Below are 25,063 nucleotides of genomic sequence, written 5' to 3'. Positions count from 1 at the left end.
ATAGTCATTTAAATATTGGTAGTTGCATTTGCAATAAACCCTGCTCGCCATAATATAATTATATATCTCGTTGGCAGTCCAGTAACTGGGCAACCTGGTGACCTAACATCAAGTTATATTTTGGTCTGATACTTATTGTGGAATAAAACAGCATGGAAAGACTTAACTGGAAATAAGAGGTCAAGTCTAACGATCCTGCAGCGACTGTTCACTGTCCAGTTCTTTCTTTTTCCATTTCCCTGTTTCCTAGAAGAAAAAAAAATATTTGAGTTTTTCCAAACACTGAAAAAAGAATTCATAATTGAGAGAAGAGGAAACACTGGGTCAAACAGTCTTGCTACATGCCAACTACCACAGGCCGGTGGTTCATGTAGTTAAATAATAAACCACATACTCGGCATGTCCTTAGCTAATAGAATGAATTTATCGAATTAGCCTTTAACCCCTCCACTTACTCCATTACTGTTCTGGTGAACGCTTCAGATCATGCCAGACCTTTGTGTGTTGGTTCCTGATGAATGACTTCTGATAAAATCACAGCAAATACGAGAACTCACAATATTGCAGAGTTAATTTTACCAACTGGATTAATAAATACACCTAGATATGCCCTGAGTTACAGTCTGTCTCCAGCCTCATGTGAGAGGGTTCCGTTCCGTCTTTGTGACTCGGAATGATGACACAGTCAATGGAACGGAGCGTCGTCACAACAGAAGCATGTTCCCGTCCACGCCTCAGTCATTTCATGTTAACTTTGAGAAACTCCTGCATCATTTTGTCTTCCACCAGTTGTCACAATGCTAAAATTCACCCTGACTTAACATGACGCAGACCAACTCTCTGGTGAGTCAGTTCCATTGTAACAGATTCTTCTTATTCCAGCAGAAAAAAAAACAAAAGTGTCTGTGGATGTGGTTGTAGCTGAAAAAAGCTGTTAGCTTGGTAACACTGTCACACTGTTTTGAGAAGAAAACGGCTGAGACAAATGTAATACAGATCATAAAAAAAAGTGACTGGAAGATGTTTTTTTTTTTGCACGTTCTTTAGAAAAATGATGGAGGTTATCTGATGAGCCAGCTCCTTTTACTCCTCCTTCCTCTGATGATCTGATTTTTCCTCCTTTTTTCCACGCTCCTTTCAGCATTTACATCCTCCCCTGAATGCGGCACCCACAGATTACCTCATAGTGAGGGATGATGCACGCTGGATGCCATGTGGATATACATGCGGACCATGAAAGCACCTTGAAATACAGCACAACAATTTGTTGTGCCTGCAGAAGAGGTCTTTCCTCTGCACAACTGGAAAGCCACCAGGCCATCTGCTCAATGCTGGGCCGTAAACTGGAACATTTTCTCGGCCTGGAACCCTCCCAGTGGAAATTTTAAGGAACATTATTCGGCCATCATCTAGCCGCATTTATATCTGTCTAAACAATCATTCTGTGCCATTTGCTGCACTTGGACCAAATGATCCAATGCACAATTATTTTTTTTCTTTTCAGTCAACACCTCAGGCATAATTACCTGCCAGACGTGTTTCATGACGGTTGGGGATTTTATATCTTAGCAGATACCACAGTATGTTTGAATACGCTCACACACGTAGCTTGATTATCATCCTGCACAAGGTGCCTCATTAAGAAGACCGGGAGAAGATCAGGCGAGCCGTGACAACACACTACAGGTATGTCATTTTGTTAATTACCGCATGCAACATTTCCTCTCAAAGCCATATAAGTCATCATTTTTGATCCAGTCGATTTAATGGCATTCAGCCTGACATCGTACTGAGAAGAAATAAAACACAACTTGCTCGTGGTAGAACAGGGTGTTACGGCTCATCATCCTCCTGCAGTGTGAATAAAAGAAATGCAAACCAGAGGGGAGCAGGGAGTGCTACTTTTCTCAGGGCTTTCTTCCATGTGTGGGCCTTTTACTTATTTATTTTACTCAGAAGGTGGAGGCTTGGGGTGGATGAACGGGTCAGACGCAACACCTTCACTGAGACAAGATGGGGCCGCGTTCTGTGTGAACTGAAAGTCATCGGTGACTTCATGGTAGTCATGAAACTGATGAAACATTTGGCCTAGATTTCACCAAGAATCACGACCTTCTTCTAGCTGCGTTCTTATCATACTGAGACAAAGATCACCATCAAGAGGTAACACCACTACCACTGCATCTATTCGTTTATCTCTTGACTGAGCTTAGTCTTACTTTCTGTGTAGAAATGTGTTTTGGACATTAGAACATGCAAGTGACTCACTGACGGGTTTAATGACTTCCAGTGATTTGTTGTTGGCTCGTAAACTCCACCAGATGGGGCTCTTGCATCTTGGCGCTTGATTCAGTAGTCTGGTAAACAACAAGAGAGACCTTAAATTATGAACTAGATGCTGTTTGTTGCATAAATACTTCAAACCGTGGAAACTGCAGTCTGACCCTGCATCCTTGCTGAAAAGGTTTAATTGTCCTGAAACAAACTCAAAGTAGAGTAGCATGAGTCTGAATTATCCCAACCGTGTAGTGGAGCTACTATGATTTCTTCTTACACTTAAAACTAGTTCAACACAGCCATCTTAAACATTAAAATGTTGCACATCGGCATCAGCATTAACAGTTCAATAAAAAAATTTAAAAAACTATTTTACCTTTACTTTTGATAACGCAAGTACAGACAAACATGTCCCTCAAATCATTCTCTAATTGTAATTCAAAGCATTGTGGAACAGTATCAATGTACAGTGTGTTACCTGGAACCACATATTAATTTCTCCTTTTGGTTCTAATTACAAAAGAGTTGTATTATTAATTATTACAATTAATCTATTTTTTTTAAAAAACATACTTTCACTATTTTATAATAGGCTACTACATCTACAAAGGAAAAATGTTTTCCCACTATAACCAGTTAGAGAAGTTGTTGTACATTAACATCTATTACCATCACTGATGTTAATGAATGTTAACATTCATGCTGAGGTAGCCCAGGTTTGACAAAAGACAGAATTTGTGGTTGGATAAAGTTGGGAAATCGACCTTTGGAACTGAATTGAATGTAGCATAAAGTTCAGTTAAACAAGCATATACACGGCATTTACTGTTATGAGTAGTACTCGGTGTACAAGTTGGTAGAGAAACATTTACTGACATAAGTAAGTAGTAATAGTATTCTGAAAGAGAGTTAATCTCTGTGGCTTTTAACAACAGGCACCAGTATCGAGATAATGGTTTACTGCTAAATAGACTTGTAGAAAAAGAAAAATATCTTAATATCACGACCTGAGCCGTCACAGGGGGCGTAAGAGGCCTCTGCCTGTTACGTGTCTCCGCGAGTTTCCGTAGTGTAGTGGTTATCACGTTCGCCTCACACGCGAAAGGTCCCCGGTTCGAAACCGGGCGGAAACATGTTTATGCCCCTTTTTTGAACTGTGTTGTGTCTTGTGGGGTTTATAGAGTAAGTACTGTCTCCCATCTGAGGCACAGCTGCCTGGAATATATTGCGATGTTGCTGTAAGGATACGCTGAATGGAAATATTTCTCTGATTAATGACTTGTCATGCAGCAGATGTTCAATTGGACTTGGAAAGTCCTTACCTGACGATTCCTGCTTGAAACATATGGTACGCTACCATATGCTTGCATCACGTTTTTTTTTCCCCACACATAATAATAACTTCCAAATCCTCTAATCACGCTGTCAGCATATTTTTGGAACACAATAACTTAATAATACATTTCAGGGTCTTTATGTCGCGCGTTCATGTGGACGTAGATCATTGACCACAGGTTTCCGTAGTGTAGTGGTTATCACGTTCGCCTCACACGCGAAAGGTCCCCGGTTCGAAACCGGGCGGAAACATGTTTATGCATTTTCAACTACTTCTTTGACGCATGCCGATCCTGATGAAAACATACAATTATCCTACCTCAGCTTCCTGTGGTAGCATCATTCTTACGATTTTTGCATTTCTGTACCATGTCACCAGGTTGTTCTGACACGTTTTATATCACATTAGGGCTTCAGTTCCTCATCACAACCCAACGTAGCAGGCAACGTTATTAAAGGGCTGCACTTTAACCTGTCGGTGTTGACAGACTACTTTGTATCATAACGTAATGTATAAACACTGTTTGATACAGTATTGCTCAAACCCAGCTTTATATTCTAGGAATAAAGACAGAGGTTATTTTTGGATCATCTACCGTTAATCTAGTTATCTTGCATTTCACAGCTTATGTCCCCAGACTCTGAGAGAGCGACCTTGTATTTATGTACTCCAGCACAGATGGCAGGTCTTGCGTGCCGTGGACGCCTTACCCTCATGAATGCGTGGCACGCATCAGGCAGTGACAACAATGTTCCCTTGACACGCTCTTAAAAGTGGTATTACTTTGTTTATGTGGAGACAGTAACCACTGATTAAAAACATCCAGTATCCCTTAGAGAAGCTTCTTCTTCTGGGTTATGAATTTATTAAACAGCATTCTTATTAGAAGAGCTTGCAATGCCAAGAATGCTCAGAGTGATTATTTCAAACTCTTAAACCAATTCAACTGAAAGAGAGACAGACCTGTCTTGCTAATACTAATGGAATTAACCCCATTATATGAAGTTGTACAAGTCTCAGGATAGTTCTGACGAGCTCCTAATATTACCAACAAGCATGCAGTCTATTTCTGTGCCTATCTAGCTTGGTTCATTATGGGGCATACTTCAATTGATATAGAAAAAAAGTAAAGAAACTGAACTCCACAATTGAGATAACATGCATGGCTACATCGCTGTCCATTGCCTGGAAGATCTTTGCTGTAGCATAATCAGTTTCCACTGAAACGACTCCAGACCAGCCTTCCCCCACAAAGTAATTGTAGACAGGGAGATTAGTGCATACCTATAGGTATAGGTGTAGATTAAACCCTCTCTCTTCTGTTTGCCTCAATTTTAAACCCTCGCCTCCAAGCCCATGTTGTATTTCTTACCTTTATTCTCTCTCATTGCCAGATATATGATTGACATTAAAGCAATGAAATCCCATTTAAATGTGTCACCAGACGATTTAGAGCCCATGTTACTAAACTGGTAGGTCTATAAGAGGGTAACCTAAAATGAACCAAACACGAGCAAAGAAGAAGGGATCTTATTTTAAGCTTGGACCGAAGTAGACATTGTTGACACAAACAAGGTAACACTGCACTGACATGCACGGATCAGACACAGCATTATGATCACCTTCCTAATATTGTGTAGCTCTCTCTAGTGCGTCCACAACAGTTGTGACTCATCAGAGACTGGACATGGACCTTCTGAGGGCGTCCTGTGGTGTCTGGATACAAGATGTTGTTAGTGTGGGCCTTAGGGTTCTATGGGTGGAGGGGAGGGGCTTCTATGGATCAAGTCACGGATACTTGATCAGTTTAAGATCTAGTAAATTGAATTCCAGATCAACACCTTGTGCTGTTTTTCATGTCTTTTCAGTTGTTCCTAAACCATTTTCATGTATTTATTTTTCCTGACACAAATAGAAATTTCTTTAAATACACATTGACATGAATCCAACATATTTTAGTAAAGGGATAAGGGATAGTTTAATATTGAATGGAAAATGATGATAATAATGTATATTTAATAATATCACTAGGCCGAGCTTAATATAGAACACATATAGTTGGTAGGGGGTCCCTAATTAAGCTCTCCATCAGTTTGGGGGTTGAAGACGTCTGGCCTAAGTTACATCCACATGAATACCAGGTCCAAAAAGTTTATCAGCAGAACACTGAATTGTCATAAGATGGTCAATGTTATTTACTTCTCCTGTGTCTCTTCAGGTTGGCAGGTGAATTTGTTTGCCTTTTGTAAGAGGTTAAGAGTCAATATAACCATTTAATGTGATTATCTGCTAGAAGTGACTGAAGGGTCTGGCTGTGTACTCAAGTCACGCTTTACCTTGACACCAAACACTGATTCTCCGTAAACAGTAAACACACGTACGTTTAATTTGTCACCAAGGAAATACAGGAAAGAACAGTCTTCATCATAAGAAAATAAGAAAACAACACAACCCTACAAGGCAGTGTCATTGTACATAGCCACACTTTGTGATGTCGCAAACAGATAGTGAGCGGAGCTGCTTTTAGGGAACAACGATTATCCGTCTGTCATTGTGACCTTATTGGTTCATCCTTCCAGTGATGTTATTAACCTACAAAAAAGTGTTAGTGAATCAAACCAGTGAGGACAGAGTGAACATTTAGGAAAAACGTGTCATCAGGAGTGATCAGAGCAGAATAAAAACAGGTAAGTGGATGAACATAAAGGTGCTTGCAACAGTGAGCGCTGAGAGCTTGGTGCCATTTAATTCTAGCAGACAACTAGAGCCATGTTCACATCAGCCATTTGTCCTTCTCCTTGTTGAAGTTCTCTGCCCATTGCCGTGTAATCTCCAGGTAGTGGCCTGGTTGGTTGGGCTGATAGTCTAGATACAAGCGAGTCACAGTTTTCTTGGGTACAGCCCTCTCTATCTGTGTGCCCTCGTGCCATTGATTGAAGGATGTGATGGTGACGATTTCTGGTCTGACAGACAGAGCTGCCTGCAGGGACGTCTCGTAGTAACGTCCATTGACCCTGTTCCTGGTGTTGTGGTTGTTCCACGGTCGAACGGCCGTGTCAACGTAGCCTGGGCCGACGCTGGGAATAAAGATCAGGTTGTTTGCGTCACAGAAGGCCTTGATGGCTTTCCAGTTCTGGTGGGACGAGCCGAAGGAAAAGCCGTTGGAGGCGAAGTAGGTGTATATGCCGTCGAAGCCGCTGGCGAGGATGTCATGTTTGTGGCGCTCCTCAACAATGAGGGCAACGAAAATCCCATCGTAAGGCGTGCCTCGGACACTGTGGGAGCCTTTCGCTGTCAGGAGCTCTGCCCAGGACTCAGCTGGCGTCAGGTAGGAGTCATATACATAAAACAGTGGGAGGACCCGTCCTGTGCTTGACCTGAATCTGTAGAAGGCGCCGTGTTTTCCGTATCTGGGGAAAATTAGAGAAAGATACTCAGACTCAAAGCATTTAAAGTCAACATTCCTTAAAACATGATTTTCCACGTATAACATAGATGCTTGATCAGACGTTGTGTTCATATACAGCAAATCGGTTCATGAACCACAGAAATCAATATCAATATCATTTAGATTATTTTCTGAGATATAAATTTCACACAAAAGTATGATCAATCTGTATTATTGAGGCCGTGTTGCACTAATTACTGCCTGAATCGGAACAAAATATAGTTATCAAAACGCCCGTAGATGTGTTCGTGCAGCTTTTAAGCCGTTTCTTGTGAATCTCGCAGTAATGTGTTGCAGGCTGCATAACAGCCACTCTAAAATGCTCTGTTGAGCAGAGGAAAACTGCACAACCGAGTGATTACTCTCCCGAGCAAAACCTTTTATGTCGGTGAAAACAATTTAAATTACTTTTTATATTTCCTAAGCGGCAAGCCTGCAGGCTCAGGCCGCATTCCCATTTGCAGTGAAAGCAGCGACAAGCCATATGGCAGTGATGGAAAACCTTGTAACGTAAATCAGCATTACCATTTAAGTACATCAGTATGACCGTGAATCACTTTGGTATCCAGGCTAGAGGCCATGGCGCTGCCTGTTTTAAGTGTAACTATGTGTACATGTATTTCCAAATGTGACGATACTGAATACTCTGACTCAAATACAGCTATGAATTGCACATTCAGAAAATATTTATGGCTTGTTTAAAAGCAACCGTGGACTTTTTTCTCTCTTTTTTTTTGATACTCCAATGTTTCTTTCATTTGCAGATGGTCGGCACAGTGGGTTCCCGAAAACACTGGCAGCGATATAAAGTCCAGAAATGGTATTCCTCTCAAAGACGCCCAACAAAGCCTGCCCTTTGATTTTCATCCAGCCTTGTATCATTTTAAACATGGCATCATTGAGTCTCTTTATTCCTGTTTCTAGTCACACCGTAAAATGATTGCCCCCACATCCCTATATCTCTCTTAAATGGAATAAATTTCATACAATCCTTGAGTCATGGGGAAACCATCACGGACATACGTTACTGCAGCTTGTTGAAGCCAGAGAAATAGCTACATTCTAAACCAATACAGCAGGAGGTATCTAGAGAGGTGTCTACAGTTCAACCTCAAACTTACTGTGCGCTTCAGAATTTTACATTTCTGCACACAGCCGAGCGGTGGCGGCATGGAGAGGTGGTGACTCCAGGACGCTGGAACCCACTGTTAAGCCTTCTTAAGGTGTTGTGGGCCTAACTTATCGAAACATCTGTGATGCGAGGTGCCCACTGCCCACTGCTGTTGGCTAGGCTAGGCAGCTGGCGTGTTGCTAGCTGGTAGCTGACTGCTAGCCTCCTGGTTAGTTTTCAGCTAGACTGGACTTCTAAACGTTTTGCCTGGGATCTTGGCATGTGGGATTGTAACATATAAGCCAATAACAGTAATCATTCAGTGCCTTGTTACCCTATCTGATATTCACAATAGATATTTTTAGTTTATGATGGCACAGACAAAGGAGCTTTCTGAACACTGGAGTCCTATAACTGATGGACCAATGAATTGGAAGGAACATCCTGATGCGAGAAGTTCATGTGAGGAAACCACCAACATGTCAGAACTGAAGTGGTTCTTTATCCAAGGAATGGGCAAAAATCCCTCCCGGCAAAGCTTTGCAGTCTTTCGCAACTCAAAGATCTCTGTAATATCTCTGTCTCCTTAGTTGAATTGGGTTCTCTGCAACTGCTTTCAAGACCCATGTGATAATAATTGGATGTTTTGAGTAATTTTATGCAGAAATGTAGAAAATTCTACACTTTTAAAGCGACACTGTATATTAAACTACCTTTACCCTTTCTTTCCCCTATGAGGCTTTATGGTCCAACCGATCTACAGGCTTCTAGCTGCAGAGCTCGACCTGACCTTTAGGTCAGCCAAAGAAAACAGATCCAGCAGAGAGGTAAGCAGACACAGCAAAAGAGCTTACTTGTCAATAATATATTTGATGTTGTCATGCATGCTCTGGTCCGTCCGGCCCTTGTATGGCTGTATGTGAAAGGCCACCTGTGCAGAGACACATGTGAATAAGATTGTTAGTGAAAAGCATCAGCTGAATGCACAAAAACCTGTAAAATAAGGGGTTATGCTGTGAATCCTCATTGTTCATGTGGGCTAGTAGTTGTGACAGACAGCCAGTATTTAAAAAGGCATTTAATTACATGTCTGTGGACCTCGCTAATTATTTGGCAGTGCTCCCTCTGAATCACAGCCTTGATTGAAGTGTTATTTCGTGCCCACTCTGGATGGTACTTGTTCCGCAGTGGATGTTTTTGTTTTTCGCGTGAATACTCAAACACACAAGCTACTCGACATCACAACAGCATCGTACTCTGCTCCGAGGAAGCCTAGCGTCAGTCAGAGGAAGCATTTATGCAGTTGTAGCTTTCTATGCACTATTTTCTGAATAGCTGCTCTGTGATGATGTGTGTTTAAAACGTTGAATAGCAGGTGCATAGGTCTGACAGAACACAGAACCAGTCAAGGCTTATTTGAGCACTGGGAAGTAAGCAGGTCAGTTCAAATTAAAAATCAGAATTGGTGGTCTACAATGTTGGACCTGATTGGGGGAAAAACTACCTGAACACAAAGTGCATTCATTCGTTTTTTTTTTAAAAAAAAAGAAGACGTGAAAAAAGCCAGACTAAAACAGACCTGAACAGACATATCTTAGCATAACAAAAAGAAAAATTCCAACCATCTTCGTTCTCATGTCAGGTCTCGGCTTTTCAGAACCCTGTGACGATCCTTTTTTAACAGATGTTCAGAGTGAAGAATGGTAATATACACCAGTGAACTAAGACCTTATGACCATGCCTCATGTGTCAGTGGTTCTTTGTGTGTGCATAGAACATCTCTGAATCATCAAGGCATGGACACTGAGTCCTCTGACGTGCCTTTGGTATCTTTCACACAGACGTTGGTAGGAGATCCTTTAAGTTATGAGTACCAGCACATCCCGATCACAGTTTGTCCTGGTATGGACCAGAGGTGTGGACTTAAATCACACTTGAGTCAGAAATTTCACAGCTCTTAGTTCCACTTGACTGAATCCAAAAAGACTTGCACCACAATCTGGAGCTCAACTCCAATCCCCTACGATCGCAATCCACCGAATTCAAATACTGGAAAATGTTTAAGTTAAAAGTTATGCCTTGAAACTGTGCTGTACCACACGTCCACCGCAGAGCTTTTTAAAAGCCACTGTACAAAAAAGCCGACCCCAGGGCTGTCTCTGAGGTAGACTGAAGCATATAAACGCTGTACGACTCAAAGGTTGTTGTATTTACATGTTGCATTTACATTTATATGTTGAACTTATCTGACCAGCAATATATTTCTGTCACATTACATCTTTTTGCTTTTGCAATCCTTTTTAACTTTGTTAGACATTACAGTCAGCTCATTACCCTGCACTGGGAAATGCAAATACAAATGCTTCCAACCATAGCAACCATAGCAGACCTGACAAACCCTAAGATACAAACAGTAAAGGGCAAGTATACCAAAAGATACTGAATAAAAATGTAATATATATAAATTGTGACATTTAGGGCATAAATAGTCTTCTTTGGATAAATGTACTCATAGAAAACAGGCAAATAATGACATTGTTGTCTTTTTTGCCTGGTATAAAAATACAAGGAGACAGAACAGCAGACGACAGGAGCCTAAATTTAGCCAGCAGGATGCTAAGGATTTCCGGACGAAGGAGCTGAGAGGACAAGAAGAGACCAAGTGAAGCAGATGCTCACCTTCCTCACAGGCATGTCCTGTACTTTCATCTCATTTGTAAACACATTCGGGTGGTGCAGGTTACATCTACCCCACTGACCCAAGCGTCTCTGAGATTTCTTTTTACCTGCCTGAGTAATAAACCTAAAAACCTAAAAGAATGTCTGTTCTCTTTTTTTTCCTTTTTTTGTCAGCAAAACCGCTGGTCCAGACAGCGTGTTGCGTTCTTCGCCGGGAGCGGAAAGCTGAGTGACAGATGTCATCCCTAAAATAACCACGGTTAGCTTCAATCACAAAACAGAAAAGGTCTAACGTAGCTCAGTAGCAAACATTCAAGCGCCGACAGAGCTGTCGAGCAACAAACAGTGAACGCTCAACGCCCACTCCGTCTTTCAAAAGAGGCTGCAAGGTCTTCATAAACAGTTTCCATAGCAACACGGTGCTGTTTGGCGCCCGTGCTCGGGCTTGTCAGCAGTCTGGACTGGTAGGAAATCATGAAAGGCCAGCGAGGTAAGACACTGTTCAGTCAGTTCCTGTTCGGTTGAATAAATCAGGATGAAAAATGTTTTGTTTGGTCAGATTCTCTCCCTCAGGCCGATGCTGACTGACTCTTATGTTTACACTCCGAGTGTGGCCAGTGTGTGCACAACACACTTTCACATTTACCTCTCATCTGGTCTGTGTGCTGCATACTGTACAAAAGAACCCAAAGGATTAAGAGAAGCCCAAAGTCTTTAATCGATCAATTTAGAAAGAATGCCTCATAACGGAACGATTCCTCTACAGTGAATGAGTTTATGACAAATAAACTGGAATTTAGATGGAGTAGAAATCCCATCCGAACTCAGCTGGTTCACTAATACTATTTAGTATTGTCATGGACTGCTAACTGGGGTTTAAACATATTTTGACCTTATGTCCTGTTCCTATATTGCAACGTATTCCCTATGTGTTTTTCATCTCTGTTTATGAGCCCAAAATATCTGGAGAAAAATCTGAATGAATTTGAGGAGTAGAGAACAATCAAGAATCAGGGAATGCTGATAAATGGACGTATTAATATATAACAGAGACACAGTTTAGACAGAAGATCATAATATTAAGCAATATATACATGTTAGAAATCCTGTTTTTCACAAAGGCACAGGCAAAAAACTCTTTTGTATAAAAATATTTTAATGACTGAAGTGATAGTGATAATATACGCAACTGTCGTAAACATAAACATACTGATATATATCATGCCCTGTTAGCTTCTCTCCTGCTAATACTGCAGCGTGCGCCTGGGATTTCACCTGGGGACTGAATAGGCTCTCGGCCAGTTGCGGGGACCCTGACTGAGTCAGCGTGTAATATCGGGCCTTGTGATTGACTCAGCAGCGATAGGGGCGGAGCCTACAGGAGGCTTTGATTGACAGGTCTCAGCTAGTGTGGCGCTCTGGTGCTGTTGAGACAGCTCTTGTATCGCTGAATGAGTGAAATGCTGACTGAAAGACAATGTCTTTAGCCTCCATTCACCCCTTTACTAAAATATGTTGGATTCATGTCAAAGAAATATACATTTTGCAGGGGAAAATTGTGGGTAAAAAAAAAAAAAGTCTAATCAACCAAAGATTTTGTGACCACACTGCAGTACCTCCACGGAACCCCTAGGGGTCGCAGATCCCCCTTTGAACACCAGTGCTCTAAACTGTTAAATGCTGGTCTCATAAACGGATACTGAATCTATAACAATGCCCAGTAGCAACTTGTACTGGACCCAGATATGTGATTATTCTTTACAACAACTTTGATATTACACACTGTGATTTGGCGCCCTGTACATGTATAATATTTACTGTTCTTGTTTGCAGTCACCATCACTCTGGCAAATAGGGTCAATCTATGCTTAATTAGAGAGGATGGAGCACTGGAGGGGATTATAGATCAGCCTGTGTTCTCTTATGTGTGATATGTGATGGTAGCAGCGGATCTCTGTGACACCAGCGATCTGGCTCCTCCACTTTTGTAAGTGGCAGAGGAACTGACAGATTCTTAACAAGTCAGAATCGCGAGGCGTGCGAAGTTTGAAGGCCTGACATTTTCAGAGGGAACGAGTGGACGGACACACACGACTGCTCACGCACACAGACTTCAGCCTGTATTTTGTCAGAGGCAGCTCTGATGCACTGAAACACTAGAGCATTAGCCCTCAGGTCAGCTGTGAGATACACACTGTTGTGTAAGTCCAACCGAGACACACAGAGAGACCCAGTTCTCAGCTTAAGACTTCCATATAAGGAGCATGAAAGTAGACCGACGGAAAGCTCCTCTGTCCTGTTAGTGCTGAATCTACAGTCTGGCCTCAGCTTGTTTTGCCATTGCCATCAAAGGCACCTTTGGTGTCTTGAGACTTTAAGGTATTTAAAAGACGTCGGTGGCAAAATAGATACATTTTTTCAGTTGTGCACTGAAAACGATAAATATCTGCTCTAAAGCACGTGTTTCCAAAAAAAAAAAAAGTACTCGGCTCAGCTAGAAAAGCCTCTGATAGCAGGACATTTTCATTTCTCTGCAGCGCTCATGTTTCTGTAAATGTCATGGAGTGAGATTGGAGCGTTAAAATCGAAAGCGCCGCAGGGACATAATGCGGAGGTATCAATTTCTTCACTGTCGGTGGACCAGAACGCAATGCAGCTACGAGACATAATGCATTCATTTTGAACAAATGGCATTTCTCGACTGGAGAAAATGTAGTGTTAAGGACCAGTCACACCAGCCTTTTACAACAGCGGTATTTTAGCACAAAATCGATTCCTTTCAATGCAATTGCTAAATGTTGAACTTAATCCTATATTTAAGTTTAGCTTGAGTGAATTCTGACCATCCACCAGGTGACCAACAGCAAACTTAACAACAACGCTGCCTAGAACTGAGGAAGCTACCATAGTCTATTGTTTTTCACCACAACTCAGCTTTGCCAACAAATATTGGACTGCTGACAGACAGGAGTCATTGGTACACAGCCCCAGGTCATGAATATGTTAATGTGTGCACAAGACCTGTCATGCACAACATACAATACACACTAGCAGGGCTGTAACTGCACCACACCCTCCTAATTGCCCTTCGGGTATAAATAAAGTTTTTTCTGACACCTCTGCCACTGCGCCTGTATCTCCTCAAAGCTAGCTAGCATGCCATATTGGTGGTACTGACTCCAATTAGCATGTTGTGTTTAGGAGTTTCTGTTTTGTTTTGGTGCCATTTATTAATTAAGCTTGGCTTCTAGTCCTACAACAAATATACTGAGAGCCACTTCCTCCTATGTCATATGGAGGTTTGAAAGCATTTATACCTGTGTGCTAGTATGTCAGCATTGTTCTGTAATTACGTCACTAAAACGTTAGTCAGCGACTGCTCAGCTGTGTAGAGCTTCTCTGTGTACCTCGAACAATGGTGTCTGGAACTGAGTGGCTCATGATGGAGTTGAGGTTCAACATTTATTTTCAAAGCGACACAGAAAATTCGGATGTTTGTTGTAACTACCCTGTGACCTGCAACGTAGCCGCGCCATACGTTCATCTCACCTATTCCATGCCATACCTATGTGTTACTTTCCTCTTACATACACCATAACTATGTCATACCTACACCACACCTTCATCTTACCTAGAGCATACCCATGGCATACCTACATCATAACTTCATATCACCTGCACCATACCTACATCGTAAAATTGTCTTACCTATGTCGTAGAAGTGACGTGCCTGCTTGAATGTCATTCCAACAATACAAGGGATTCATGTCAGCATTTGTATTGTTACTATGGTATCTCCCCACCTCCTTGTCTCCTTTGTGTTGGTACTACATGAATATTTCCTTTAAAAACCTCAAATGATGAGCTATAATTAACATTTTTAATGTTCATTTGTTATCACATTGTGATAGCAAGCAGATTTTAAAATAATTTTCAATTCTAATTCCATGTTAACAGACAAATAGCAGGCTTTTATGAGCACAACTGGTCAGCTGCTCACATCATAGACTGCCATCAGACGGAAAAACAAAGTGACACTGTCAAAAAGAAGCACTAACTGAAAGAAGAAATTTCACGTCTACTTTTCTGACTTGTCTGACTGGACTGTCATAACCAGCATTTGAGTGATCTTATACTCGGCCACTTTTCATCATTTTCAGTCATTTTATTCTTTTTAATACAGTAGGTGGAGTTACTTAAACATTAAGATATGCATGTAAATCCATAAGGAACGTAATTATTTGGCATGCCAAAAACTTTCTTCAAGGTCAAATATTGGAATTTTGTGCTTTTCCTTAAATTTGGTCTCTAGGGACAACAAACAATGTAATTGAGTTCCAAAAAATATCAAATGTCCTTATTTTGAAATAAAACTGTTGAGAGTGAGCCTAACCTCAACCAACCACAACAGTAATGTACAATAATACATTGATAATAGTACAGCAGCCATGGATTACTTAAATGTTTTACTTTATTTTCATGTTGAAAGCAGGACCTTTACTTGTAACACAGCATTTTATGCTGTGGATTTAGTACTAAAAGTAAAGGAATTTGTCAATCGTCATGCCAACATAAATAAACACATCGATTGGCTCCACACAGTTGACACAGAAATATTTTTTTCAGACTTAGCGTGGACACAAACTTGATGACACAAATTTCACATCAGTAGTGCTCTCAACTTCAACAGTCAGCTCTCACGCCAAGCCACCCATTCACTCAGTAAGTCAGCAGAAAGGGAAAAACATACCGGTTGTCTCACCAGTTACCTTGATGCTGTGCCTGTGGGCGGCGTCCATGACTGCAGGAACCAGGTCCTCTGTGGGCTCTCCGTGGTCGTCCGCCTCTCCGGGAGGATACCACGACAACACCAGCACCCCTACACAACCACAACATGGAGATGAGGAACTGAGCAAGGCGGACAGGAACACGCATATTACATATTTAAATGTAATTAAGTATTTTGTTTGGGCAAACTGTAAAGGTAATCATGACTTTTAGGAACAGAGTTCCTCCTTAACACCTGTGAAAGCTACGAATGATATACCTGAAAATCACCTGGTAATGATATTATTAGAACTGGTAGAAGCTACTTAAATGAAACATGGAGATTTTTTTTTATATATGCGATGACCTGAACAGAACCTTCACAGACTATCAGTTGCATCATTCATATTTAAAATAAACATTTCCTTCCATTTCAGTTCTGCTCTTGTTTGACTTGGAGCATCGATTCAAAACTTTGGCAAAGGCTCAGGATGACCTTTGCTTGCTCCATTTGTCTTCACCGTAGCACGCGTAAATACTATTTTCCGAAGCCAGTGTTCAGCGTGGCTGCAGGTAGTAGTGTGTGCCCTTTAAGCTGCAAGGGTTAATATCCACAGTTGCAGTGTTCTTTATGTAGTCAAGCTCTTAGTTTGTGGGATGTACTTCCAGTAAGTGCCACGTCGCCGCTCAAGGCTGCAGGCATGTGGGGGTGTATCGTAGCTTAATGTTACATCCTGTTCCTTGCACAAGTACAAGGCTCTGTTGAGATCTGATGTTCTGTTAGGTTTGCATCCACATAATTGATGAATTAAGTGGGATTGAAACTGTTTTTTCCCCCCATTTACAGACAGATGATAGTGAAAAACAAAACACATCTAGAAATCTAGAGTCTGCCTCAATAAAAACATTATATTTTAATAGGGATTTATACACACACATAGATAGATAGATAGATAGATAGATAGATAAATAGATAGATAGATAGATGGATAGATAGATAGATAGATAGATAGATAGATAGATAGATAGATAGATAGATAGATAGATAGATAGATAGATAGATAGATAGATAGATAGATATTTGATATTTGTGGTAATTTTGTGTCAAGATAATTGTTGTGCCGCCCCACACCACTGGCCATGACCTCGTTAAGCAGCTGAACAGACACTTTTCTCTTTTAGCTTTTTCACGTTATCCACACAAACAGGTTACATAAAGCGGCTCTCCTTCTGTTGTCAGAAGGTCTCCACCCTGTTGTTTTGTAGCATGTGTGGAACAAAGTTCAACATCTTACAGCTTACACATCCTCCAGACTGAAGTACACACAGAAGAGTGCGCAAATGTCACGCTACAAACACACATCCAGAAACTTAAAACTGGCCTTAAGGGGACAGGTAAAATAATGTAATTTGCTAATGTGCACTAGTACTACATGAGAACAGGGACTACTACTACAGCTTCTTCTGGAGTTGATTTTGTTATTAAGTGGCTGACGTTCTTGTGCAATACATTTATGTGTTCACCAAAAGCTAATCGACAGTGAATCCCCCCATCTGGGGTTCTCAGTGGGAGTAGGCGACCTCAGAGCTGTTGCCGTGTTTACAGTCGGTCGCCCGGCTGGTGATCCAGCGTGGGCTGAACTGGGGCAGGCGACCAAACTGAACCGTGCTTATCTCTGAACAGCACTCGGAATCGGTGGAGCGTGCATCGAGAGCAGGTTAAGTTAAGAGAACTGTGCTCTGATGTGGCTGTGAACTACTTGGCACCATAATGAACCTGCACATGCGGTGAGTGCTCAAGGCAGCCGTGTGGGCATTGGGGCTGACTACTGGTTAATAGCCGTGGGTGGACAAGCCTGAACGTAATGCCTCATCCACAACAAGCGACCTCATTCTGGCTTAATTTTAACCTTCACCGAGGAGTATTTGTTTGGGATGATTACGATGCGATTAGCTCCTGTTTCTGTGCCTCTCCTCGCACAAGTGTTCTAATAATCCACTTCTACTGTAATAGATATGCAACATGTTTCTTGGTTCTATGGTTTATTAACATTTTTGGGACTGTTGCTACTAGAAAGAATAACACATGTTTTAAAGGCAGTTTCCAGCACTTTTAGAGTGCATGTACAATAAAACATAACTACTTCTTGGCTACACAATGACTGATTCTGCTCTCTAACAGTATTTCTGGTGCATTTAACATTTATGTCCCTCACTGTTGTTAGAATTTCAATTAGTTAAAGGGAGGTTTGTGGGTGTGCATGTAAAGCCAGTGTTGCAACATCTGTTACCCGCTGCAGCAGCTTCTATCTGGGCCATGTGTGACTCCAGCACCTTCGGGTCCCTGGAGCTGTAGGGTCCGAGCTCAGGGTAGAAGCTCGAGGCGATGTCTTCCGGTGGCGTGTGCCTCCCTTGAGCGTGGCTGGCCGCAATCTTGGGGTCCCAGTGCGGCACCAGCACATGGTCCCAGTGGATGTACTTGTTGTCCACGCTCGGGGAGCCGTACCACAGGTAGTAGAAGATGTGCACGTCGTAGAATATGCTGTAGTCTCGGTCCGATTTGGTGAAGACCACCTTGGTGTCGCTGCTGCCCATGTGGGACTGGCCCGGCGACACCACCACGTCCCTCTCGTCGAGCCGTTTCCTCTCGTGTCTCTCCCCGATGAAGTCCATGCCGGGGGCCAGGTCCGAGAAGCCGTCGCTGGGCTTCAGCGTCCTCAGACCCATCATGGTCCCGAAAATGAAGAGGGTGAAGAGGAAAAGCGCAACCAGAGCTTTTCTGCGCAGCCGAGTCATTGTCGCTGTCCGTGGTGCTGCCGCAGGAAGAACAGCCGGTCCAGGAGGCAGCAGGGGAGTGACGGTCCCTCTTAACGCCAGCTACATGAACGCAGCCATCGGCTTCGCTACACGGACTGGCGTCGAGCAGGTAAAAGAAGAAGAAGAGCGCTCAGTCGTGCATAATGGAGCACGTAAAACGCACGATAACCGAAACCGTCTCGTCTCACTTCCATAATCAGGACCCGGGGACATTTTGCACTAAAACGCTGTTCGATTTCTTCACGGCCACGACGCTTTTTCCTTTTTTAAAAAATAAAGAAATAATAAAACAAAATCAAACCCTATGATCTCCAAGAGAAAAGTGGAGGGGAAAAAATCGATTTAATCGAGCAACTCGTGTCTTGTCTGAAAACAGAGATCAGTCCGCCGAGCCAAGTCTGGTTACCTTTGTATTTCCTCCTGTCGTTGCTGCCTCTCTCTTCTCCGTCGAGCTGTTGCGGCGGCTTTACGTCTCAGAGACCGCATTCTTGGAAGGTTCGGTCCTGCCTGTGTGAAACACGGCCCGTTTTCTTTATTTATTTTTTTTTACTGGACGTCCATGTTAGAAGAGATAATGGAACATTTGTTTCTGTTGTGGAAGCAGCGGAGAGGTGGGATTAACCCCGACCGGAAGATGTATGAGGGGCGATTGATGCCACAAAGAGGCAGGGGGCGGAGCCTGGTGCCCATCTGTGGCAGCGGGTGCCTAATACTTCTGGGTACAGAAATTAGTTTTTATTGTTACATCAACACATGAGATAAGTGAAAGGGAACGAAACTAGGACAGAGGTCTAGTCATAGCACGAGAGAAATAATAAATCAAATGTTGTTAGAATAGGCACGAAACCGTCTCAAAGCAAGGACAGTTCAATTAGCATGAAGTTAGCATTAATACATGAATATAATATGTAGATACACAGATGTTGCACCTGAGAGAGCTATTGTACATGAAACATAATTACTGGGAGGCAGAGTTTGGGAGTCCAACTCTTGAAAGAAGCTATTTCTGAGTCTGCTTGTTCTGGTTCTGAAGCTGTGCAGCCTTCATCCTGGGGGGTAGGGGTGTAAGCAGGATGGGAAGGGTTAGTATTCTCTATTAAATGGAAATGTTTCATTATGTTCTTTATTAGGGTTTGATATTATTACATAATTGCGCCCTCTTCTTCTGCAATTGTGCAAGGGTACCTCAGAGTATAATCAGTGTCACCAGTCTATCAGATAAACCAACTAATATTCTCGAAATGAATTAAACTAGCATTATGCCACATTTCCTCTTTGCAGATTTGATTGAAATTTGGTTTAAATGTGACCTAGATTTGAATGGAACTAGCTGAGGACTGAATTGGCTAGAGGCTTGTGGTTTAGGTATTTTTTTTTTAGCATTCAGCCTCTCAAAAGCTCACCAACAGTCTTGATAAATACTGATTGTTGGACCCTCTTGGTCAACTTTTCATTTCAGGTTTCTCTACAGGACTGATGATTATCACAGGCAACCTTGCTATAACTATAATTTTATTTTTTAAAGAAAAAGTGTCGAGCTGCTAGTTCTCCGTGAAATCACAAAGAAATATTTCTGCTTGAGAAGAAACAAGCGGCCGCACTAAATTGTAGTTATCGACATATTTTGGAGAGAGGTGGGCTAACACTTATCATTTCAATCTTACCATACTATACTATATCTCAAATCAAGTTCGGTTTCCGTAAAAATGTAAAGCAAATTACAGAAAAGACCAAATTCATTTTACCCCTTTCAGAGCTAAGAGTTACTATTTGTTGATTTCTAATACTTTCATTCCAGTCTCAGTCTAGCATTTATAAGCTGTGTCTGTTTAATAAAAGGACCATAACCCACATATGTAGCAGTACACTGCTATAAGCACAGTGTTTATGAAAGTTCAGTTTTTATTGTTGAGGGAAGCTGTATTTTATTCTCATTCATTCTGTTTAAATGCAGCAGGCTGCATTTATGGGCATGTATGGCCGGAGTTCTGGCTGCTAGTCATTAATCAACATTTGGATGTTTTGCAGCACGCCATAAAGCATGTGTTAAATATTTATATGCTGCCCTTAAATGTCAGACTAAATTGTTGTCAAATTAAATGCCAAACTTAAATACCACTGACACCATGAAGTAGGACGTGCGCTTCGACAGCTGATAAAAAACAAAACAAAGCAGAGATGGATAGGTTATTTTAATGGCATTTACAGTTTAAGTTAACAAAAACTTTTTGCAGTTTAGAAGCAATTAAGCTTGATATTGTGAAGAGCATTCTCACAACATAAAATTATGTTTCAAGTAGCTCATTAATAAAAGTTAGTGTTTAGCTATATGTAAATCTTATTGACTCCTTACTATCTAACACTATGACACACTCATATTTAAACATATCTACATACTTTCAGGCAACATAAATAGGAGTGAAATATTAGATGATCTCGCTGACTCAACATTGCACTGACATTGGGCGACTCTTACTATTCCTCAGGTTTTATAACTAACTGGTCACTGGTTTTTATCAATAATCATGTTCGCTTACCAACATGATCCAACTGTAAATGCTTCACTGTCAGGCACAGTGCCAACCTGCTCAGAAATGGCTTCTTGGAAACTGTTACTTTGCGGTTGGAGCTGTCCCTAGTGCTGAAACTGTCCTCTGGTGCATTCAGTGCTCCATTTTTGTGTGAGAGAGGCAAAACAGTTAATTACTGTTGCTTGACCCGTCCTCTTAAAAATGGTGGTGGTCGTATTTGTGCTGATATAGGCAGCAGTACTTGGCAAACCAACTGGAAGCAAGATTTCCACATCAGACACCCGCAAGTGAATTTTGATAGCTAGAGCAGGGATTTCTGAAAGTCAGCCACAACATTAAAACCACTGACAAGAGAAGTGAATATCGTTCACCATCTTGAATACAATTCAGTGTTCTGCTGGGAAACTGTTGGACCTGGCATTCATGTGGATGTTACTTAGACATGTGCCACCCACTTAGATCAGACCAGGCACCCCCACCCCATAGCAATGACACTCCTTGATGGCAGCATCCATCCCCAGCAGGATGCAGCCTGACACAGAAACACACACAAATGCTTTAGAAACAATCAAAAACACATGAAGAACAGCACAAGGTGTTGACCTGGCCTCTGAATTCACTAGATCCCAAACTGATCAAGTATCTATAGAATGATCCACAGAGGCCCCTCCCCTCAACCCATAGGACCCTAAGGCCCCCACCAACTCCATTTTGTTTCCAGGTACCACAGGACACCCTCAGAAAGCCCATGTTCACAACTGTTTTTGGAGGCACAAGGGAGACCTACACAATATTAGGATGGTGGTCATAATGTTATGCCTGATTGGTAAACACTTTTGTTATCCACGGGCCTCTGTGATTAATAGAAACGCATATACTGTAAATTACCAATAAAATGTCAACAAACAACAAATAAACACAATAAATACTAAATACTAAAACAACAGACAGACAGAAGAAAAGGAAAACCAAAAGTAAATGGACACCCAACATGGTTTCACTAGAGACTCTGTGCTTTAGTTCTCAGAACTGCACAACACAGTTTTGCCTTTAAACAGGACTGCTTTCATGGTCACACTAAATCATTGACTAGTAGACTTTCAAAACTAAACATTAGGTGATGTACGAGATATATTTCCTGTGTGGGATTTAGGTCAGGCCTCTATGCGGACACTCTTTCACATTGCCAAAACATTATTTGAGCGGGCATCCAAATCCTTACATCCATCACTTATAAAAGTCTTCTCTTGGCTTTGTCCATTAAAAAGCCAGGTGCTGATTCAGTTCCAGCCTGTGTCATTCGCTGCACGTAGTCCCCTCTGTCTTTCTTTCTCTCTCTTTCGCTCCATTAAGCCCGATTTCTCTCCACTGACAATTATGCAATAATGGCACAAAGCCAAAAAAAAAAAAAAAAAAAATGTTATAAAACCCCATCAAATCCATGTGGGTTACATTTTGGGTCAGCCAGAAATAACAAATCTCCAGAGAAGCGTATTAAGTTCACTCAGGTGCCTCCTAACAGGGTAGTTAACACTATAATGTGTGGCGTTGACAATGGACGTGTTTAATAAAGTTTGACAATCAGAACTTAGAGGGCTACGTTCACGCTTCCACATGTGATTTATGCTTCTTAGTATGACACACATTTGTTGAGAGTTGTGTTCGGTATGTATTTCTGTGGATGAAATGTCACTTTAATTAATTCATTTTACTAACCACATTATTTTTTACGCAGTTTTGCATGTACATACAGAGGCAGACACACAAGAAAGACCATAAAAAAATAGGGTAATATGTTTTCATTTTTCTTGCACTGGTGCCATCTGGTGGCACAATAAGCTACGACTATGCTTGCAACACTTGTCATCAGAATAATCAAAAATATTATGAGCTGTGTGGAGTTAATATACTGTATATAAAGGTAAAATATCAAATTCACATACACTGCAGGTGCAAATAGCTACAATGCCTGCCACTGACATCTGGTGAAAGTGACAGACAGGTTTCCTTTAAGAGAGGCTTCTGCCTGTCATTGTTGCCCCGAGCGCGCCTCCAGCAGCCCGTCCTCCTGGCTTGTTACTGGAGGGATATCTGTCACAACATGGCAGCAGGTCATAGATTTGTTATTGATCAAGATTATTGATTGATTTCCCTCCGGAGGGAAAAGGTGAGGGGTTAGCTGAAGGGCTTCCCAGTGGCACGGTTGCTTATTTCCACACACAAAGGCCCGCGAGAGATTGTTCAGTCCCAAAGTGTGTTTGCTCTGAACTGCACACCATTGCACCTGCACTAGCACTGTACGTCATAAATAGAGGAGGAACAGATATGATTCAGCAGTGCGTTTGGAGAGAAATTATGTTAATTGCTGTAACGTGAAAGAACGTGCGTTTTGTGTGAGTATTGATTCAGCGAGCAAGCGCGTGGCGAGGCTTTGTTCCCACAAGCTCCTCTCTGTGTGACCCGTGTCACCCCGGGGTGGCCGGCTTTGTTGCCGGTGGCCTTTTTCTGTTTCTCCCTGCGTCTTTCACTGCCTCTGGCTGGACTCTCTTTCTCTGATTCTCTCTTTGGTTTAGAGCAGGACAAAACCAGCACTGCAATAAAGAGCAGTGTGAACCGCGGCCTGTCTCAGAACTGTTTTTTATTTTAGGCTTTTCCATGTGATGATGGTGAGTCGTTACATAACGCAAATGCCTGCAGTGAAACAATAAAAAAATCACTGGGGAAAAAACAAAAATGTATTTGTGCACGTGTTCAAAAGTGGTAAAAGGCTGATTCTGTTAATCACAGATCTGTTTCACGGTTTAGACTGTGAAAATGAACAAATGCACAGAGGCAGGATGTTAAACCTTGGCTCATTCTGTTCCTTTGCCATGACTCTTTGCTGAAGTCGAAGGAAATGTGGACAGATGAAGAGACAATGGGCAACCAATGGACACGTCAAAGCCTCAGTTCAGCAGGAGCTGAGCCTGTTTTGCCTTTTAAGTCCTAGCGTGTCTTTGAAGTTGTTCTGGGTGATGTTTGTCAGTTACAGGGTAGTATCGTGTGCCTCTTTGCATCATCTTGAGTCTCTGTTTTCTGCCTCCTGTCAGACATTTTGCTTTTTAGGGTCACTTTGTGTGTGTTTTTGTCATCTATATGCAATCATTTCCTGCATCTTTCAACAACAGTAACAAATCTTAAGTCACTAACTACATGGAGAAGCTTTGTGTCCCTGCTAATGTGATGATTTAGATTGAAAAGTTGAAGGGAGAGTCTCTCGGAACTTGAGAGCTCTTTTACACATGTAAAATGAGCCATTAAGCCGCACTCACCCTCGCCTGTGTATCTTTACAGGAAGTTCCATGACTCAGCTGTGGCGAGATATGGGCCGTGGTCCTCCCCACCAGCTTGAGAGCGACTAATTATCTATTAATGAGCTGCAGTGAATGAAATGAATTCGGCGGGGCCTATGCACGCCTTTAACGGAAGGAGGTGAATCATCTCAGGCGCAGACAAAGTTGGCAGATTAAAGTCTTGCAATGCATATGATTCACCCTGCAGGGCTACAGGAGAGCTACCTGCCATCTGCTGTATGAATTTCATCCGTTTGTTTGTAGATTCATTACAGACAGGCTGCGTGAATACAGCTGCCACCTCCACACACATGAAGGTATGCACCTGAATGTAAAACTATAATAACACAATTATTCTGAATATGTGCAAACTAGAGATCCCTTCATTTGTCCCCTGATATGAAAACTGAAATTTGAAACTACATCAATCTGAAATATTTCACTAGTGTATTAATCATCTTTTATCAATTAAATGGAATATAGCTGGAACATATCCAACCGCTCCAAATTCAAGGGTTGATTAAAGGATAAATGAGTCTGTTATAATAAGTTGAAGGTTTTTCTAAATTGATTATTTTGCACAATATTTGAAATACTTTTCCCTGATGAGGTAAATTTGAATTAAATGTTTTAATTTGCGCAATTGATTTTTCCATGGCTTTCAGTTAGTATTTAAAAAGCCATTCAGTGTGCAAGGTAATCCATTTATTGTTAAGGCACCGTCTATGTAACCACCTTACAAGTCTCCAGTTCAGATGATGTAAT

The 25,063-nt window shown here is 41.7% G+C and overlaps 1 protein-coding gene and 2 non-coding genes across 3 annotated transcripts; 2 read left to right on the top strand and 1 right to left on the bottom strand.

Annotated features, from left to right (window-relative positions):
• The first annotated feature begins 3,337 nt into the window (after window positions 1-3,337).
• On the top strand, window positions 3,338-3,410 carry trnav-cac. Its single transcript has one exon. It is a non-coding gene; the product is annotated as a tRNA-Val (tRNA).
• Window positions 3,411-3,791: 381 nt separating this feature from the next.
• trnav-cac lies at window positions 3,792-3,864 on the top strand. Its single transcript has one exon. It is a non-coding gene; the product is annotated as a tRNA-Val (tRNA).
• Window positions 3,865-5,976: 2,112 nt separating this feature from the next.
• Window positions 5,977-19,085, bottom strand: maneal (mannosidase endo-alpha like). The gene is made up of 4 exons (XM_047605808.1): window positions 17,910-19,085; window positions 15,621-15,730; window positions 9,027-9,103; window positions 5,977-7,023 (listed from the first exon to the last, which is right to left on the bottom strand). The coding sequence occupies exons 1-4, from the start codon at window positions 18,412-18,414 to the stop codon at window positions 6,387-6,389; spliced, it is 1,329 nt and encodes a 442-aa protein (XP_047461764.1). The 5' UTR covers window positions 18,415-19,085; the 3' UTR covers window positions 5,977-6,386.
• Window positions 19,086-25,063: the final 5,978 nt, after the last annotated feature.

The sequence above is a fragment of the Mugil cephalus genome, chromosome 14 (genome assembly GCF_022458985.1).
Source record: "Mugil cephalus isolate CIBA_MC_2020 chromosome 14, CIBA_Mcephalus_1.1, whole genome shotgun sequence".
Classification (NCBI taxonomy): Eukaryota; Metazoa; Chordata; class Actinopteri; order Mugiliformes; family Mugilidae; genus Mugil; species Mugil cephalus.
Note: the sequence above shows the minus strand (reverse complement) of the source record. Positions and strands in the feature narration are given on the sequence as shown.

Excerpts from the sequence above, each read along its gene's own strand:
- maneal (XM_047605808.1), bottom strand. The coding sequence starts at position 18,414 with ATGACTCGGCTGCGCAGAAAAGCTCTGGTTGCGCTTTTCCTCTTCACC. Across the intron at positions 15,731-17,909 it reads GATAGAAGCTGCTGCAGCGG|GGGTGCTGGTGTTGTCGTGG; the intron begins GTAACAGATGTT and ends GTGGTTGTGTAG. Across the intron at positions 9,104-15,620 it reads CCCACAGGCACAGCATCAAG|GTGGCCTTTCACATACAGCC; the intron begins GTAACTGGTGAG and ends GTCTCTGCACAG.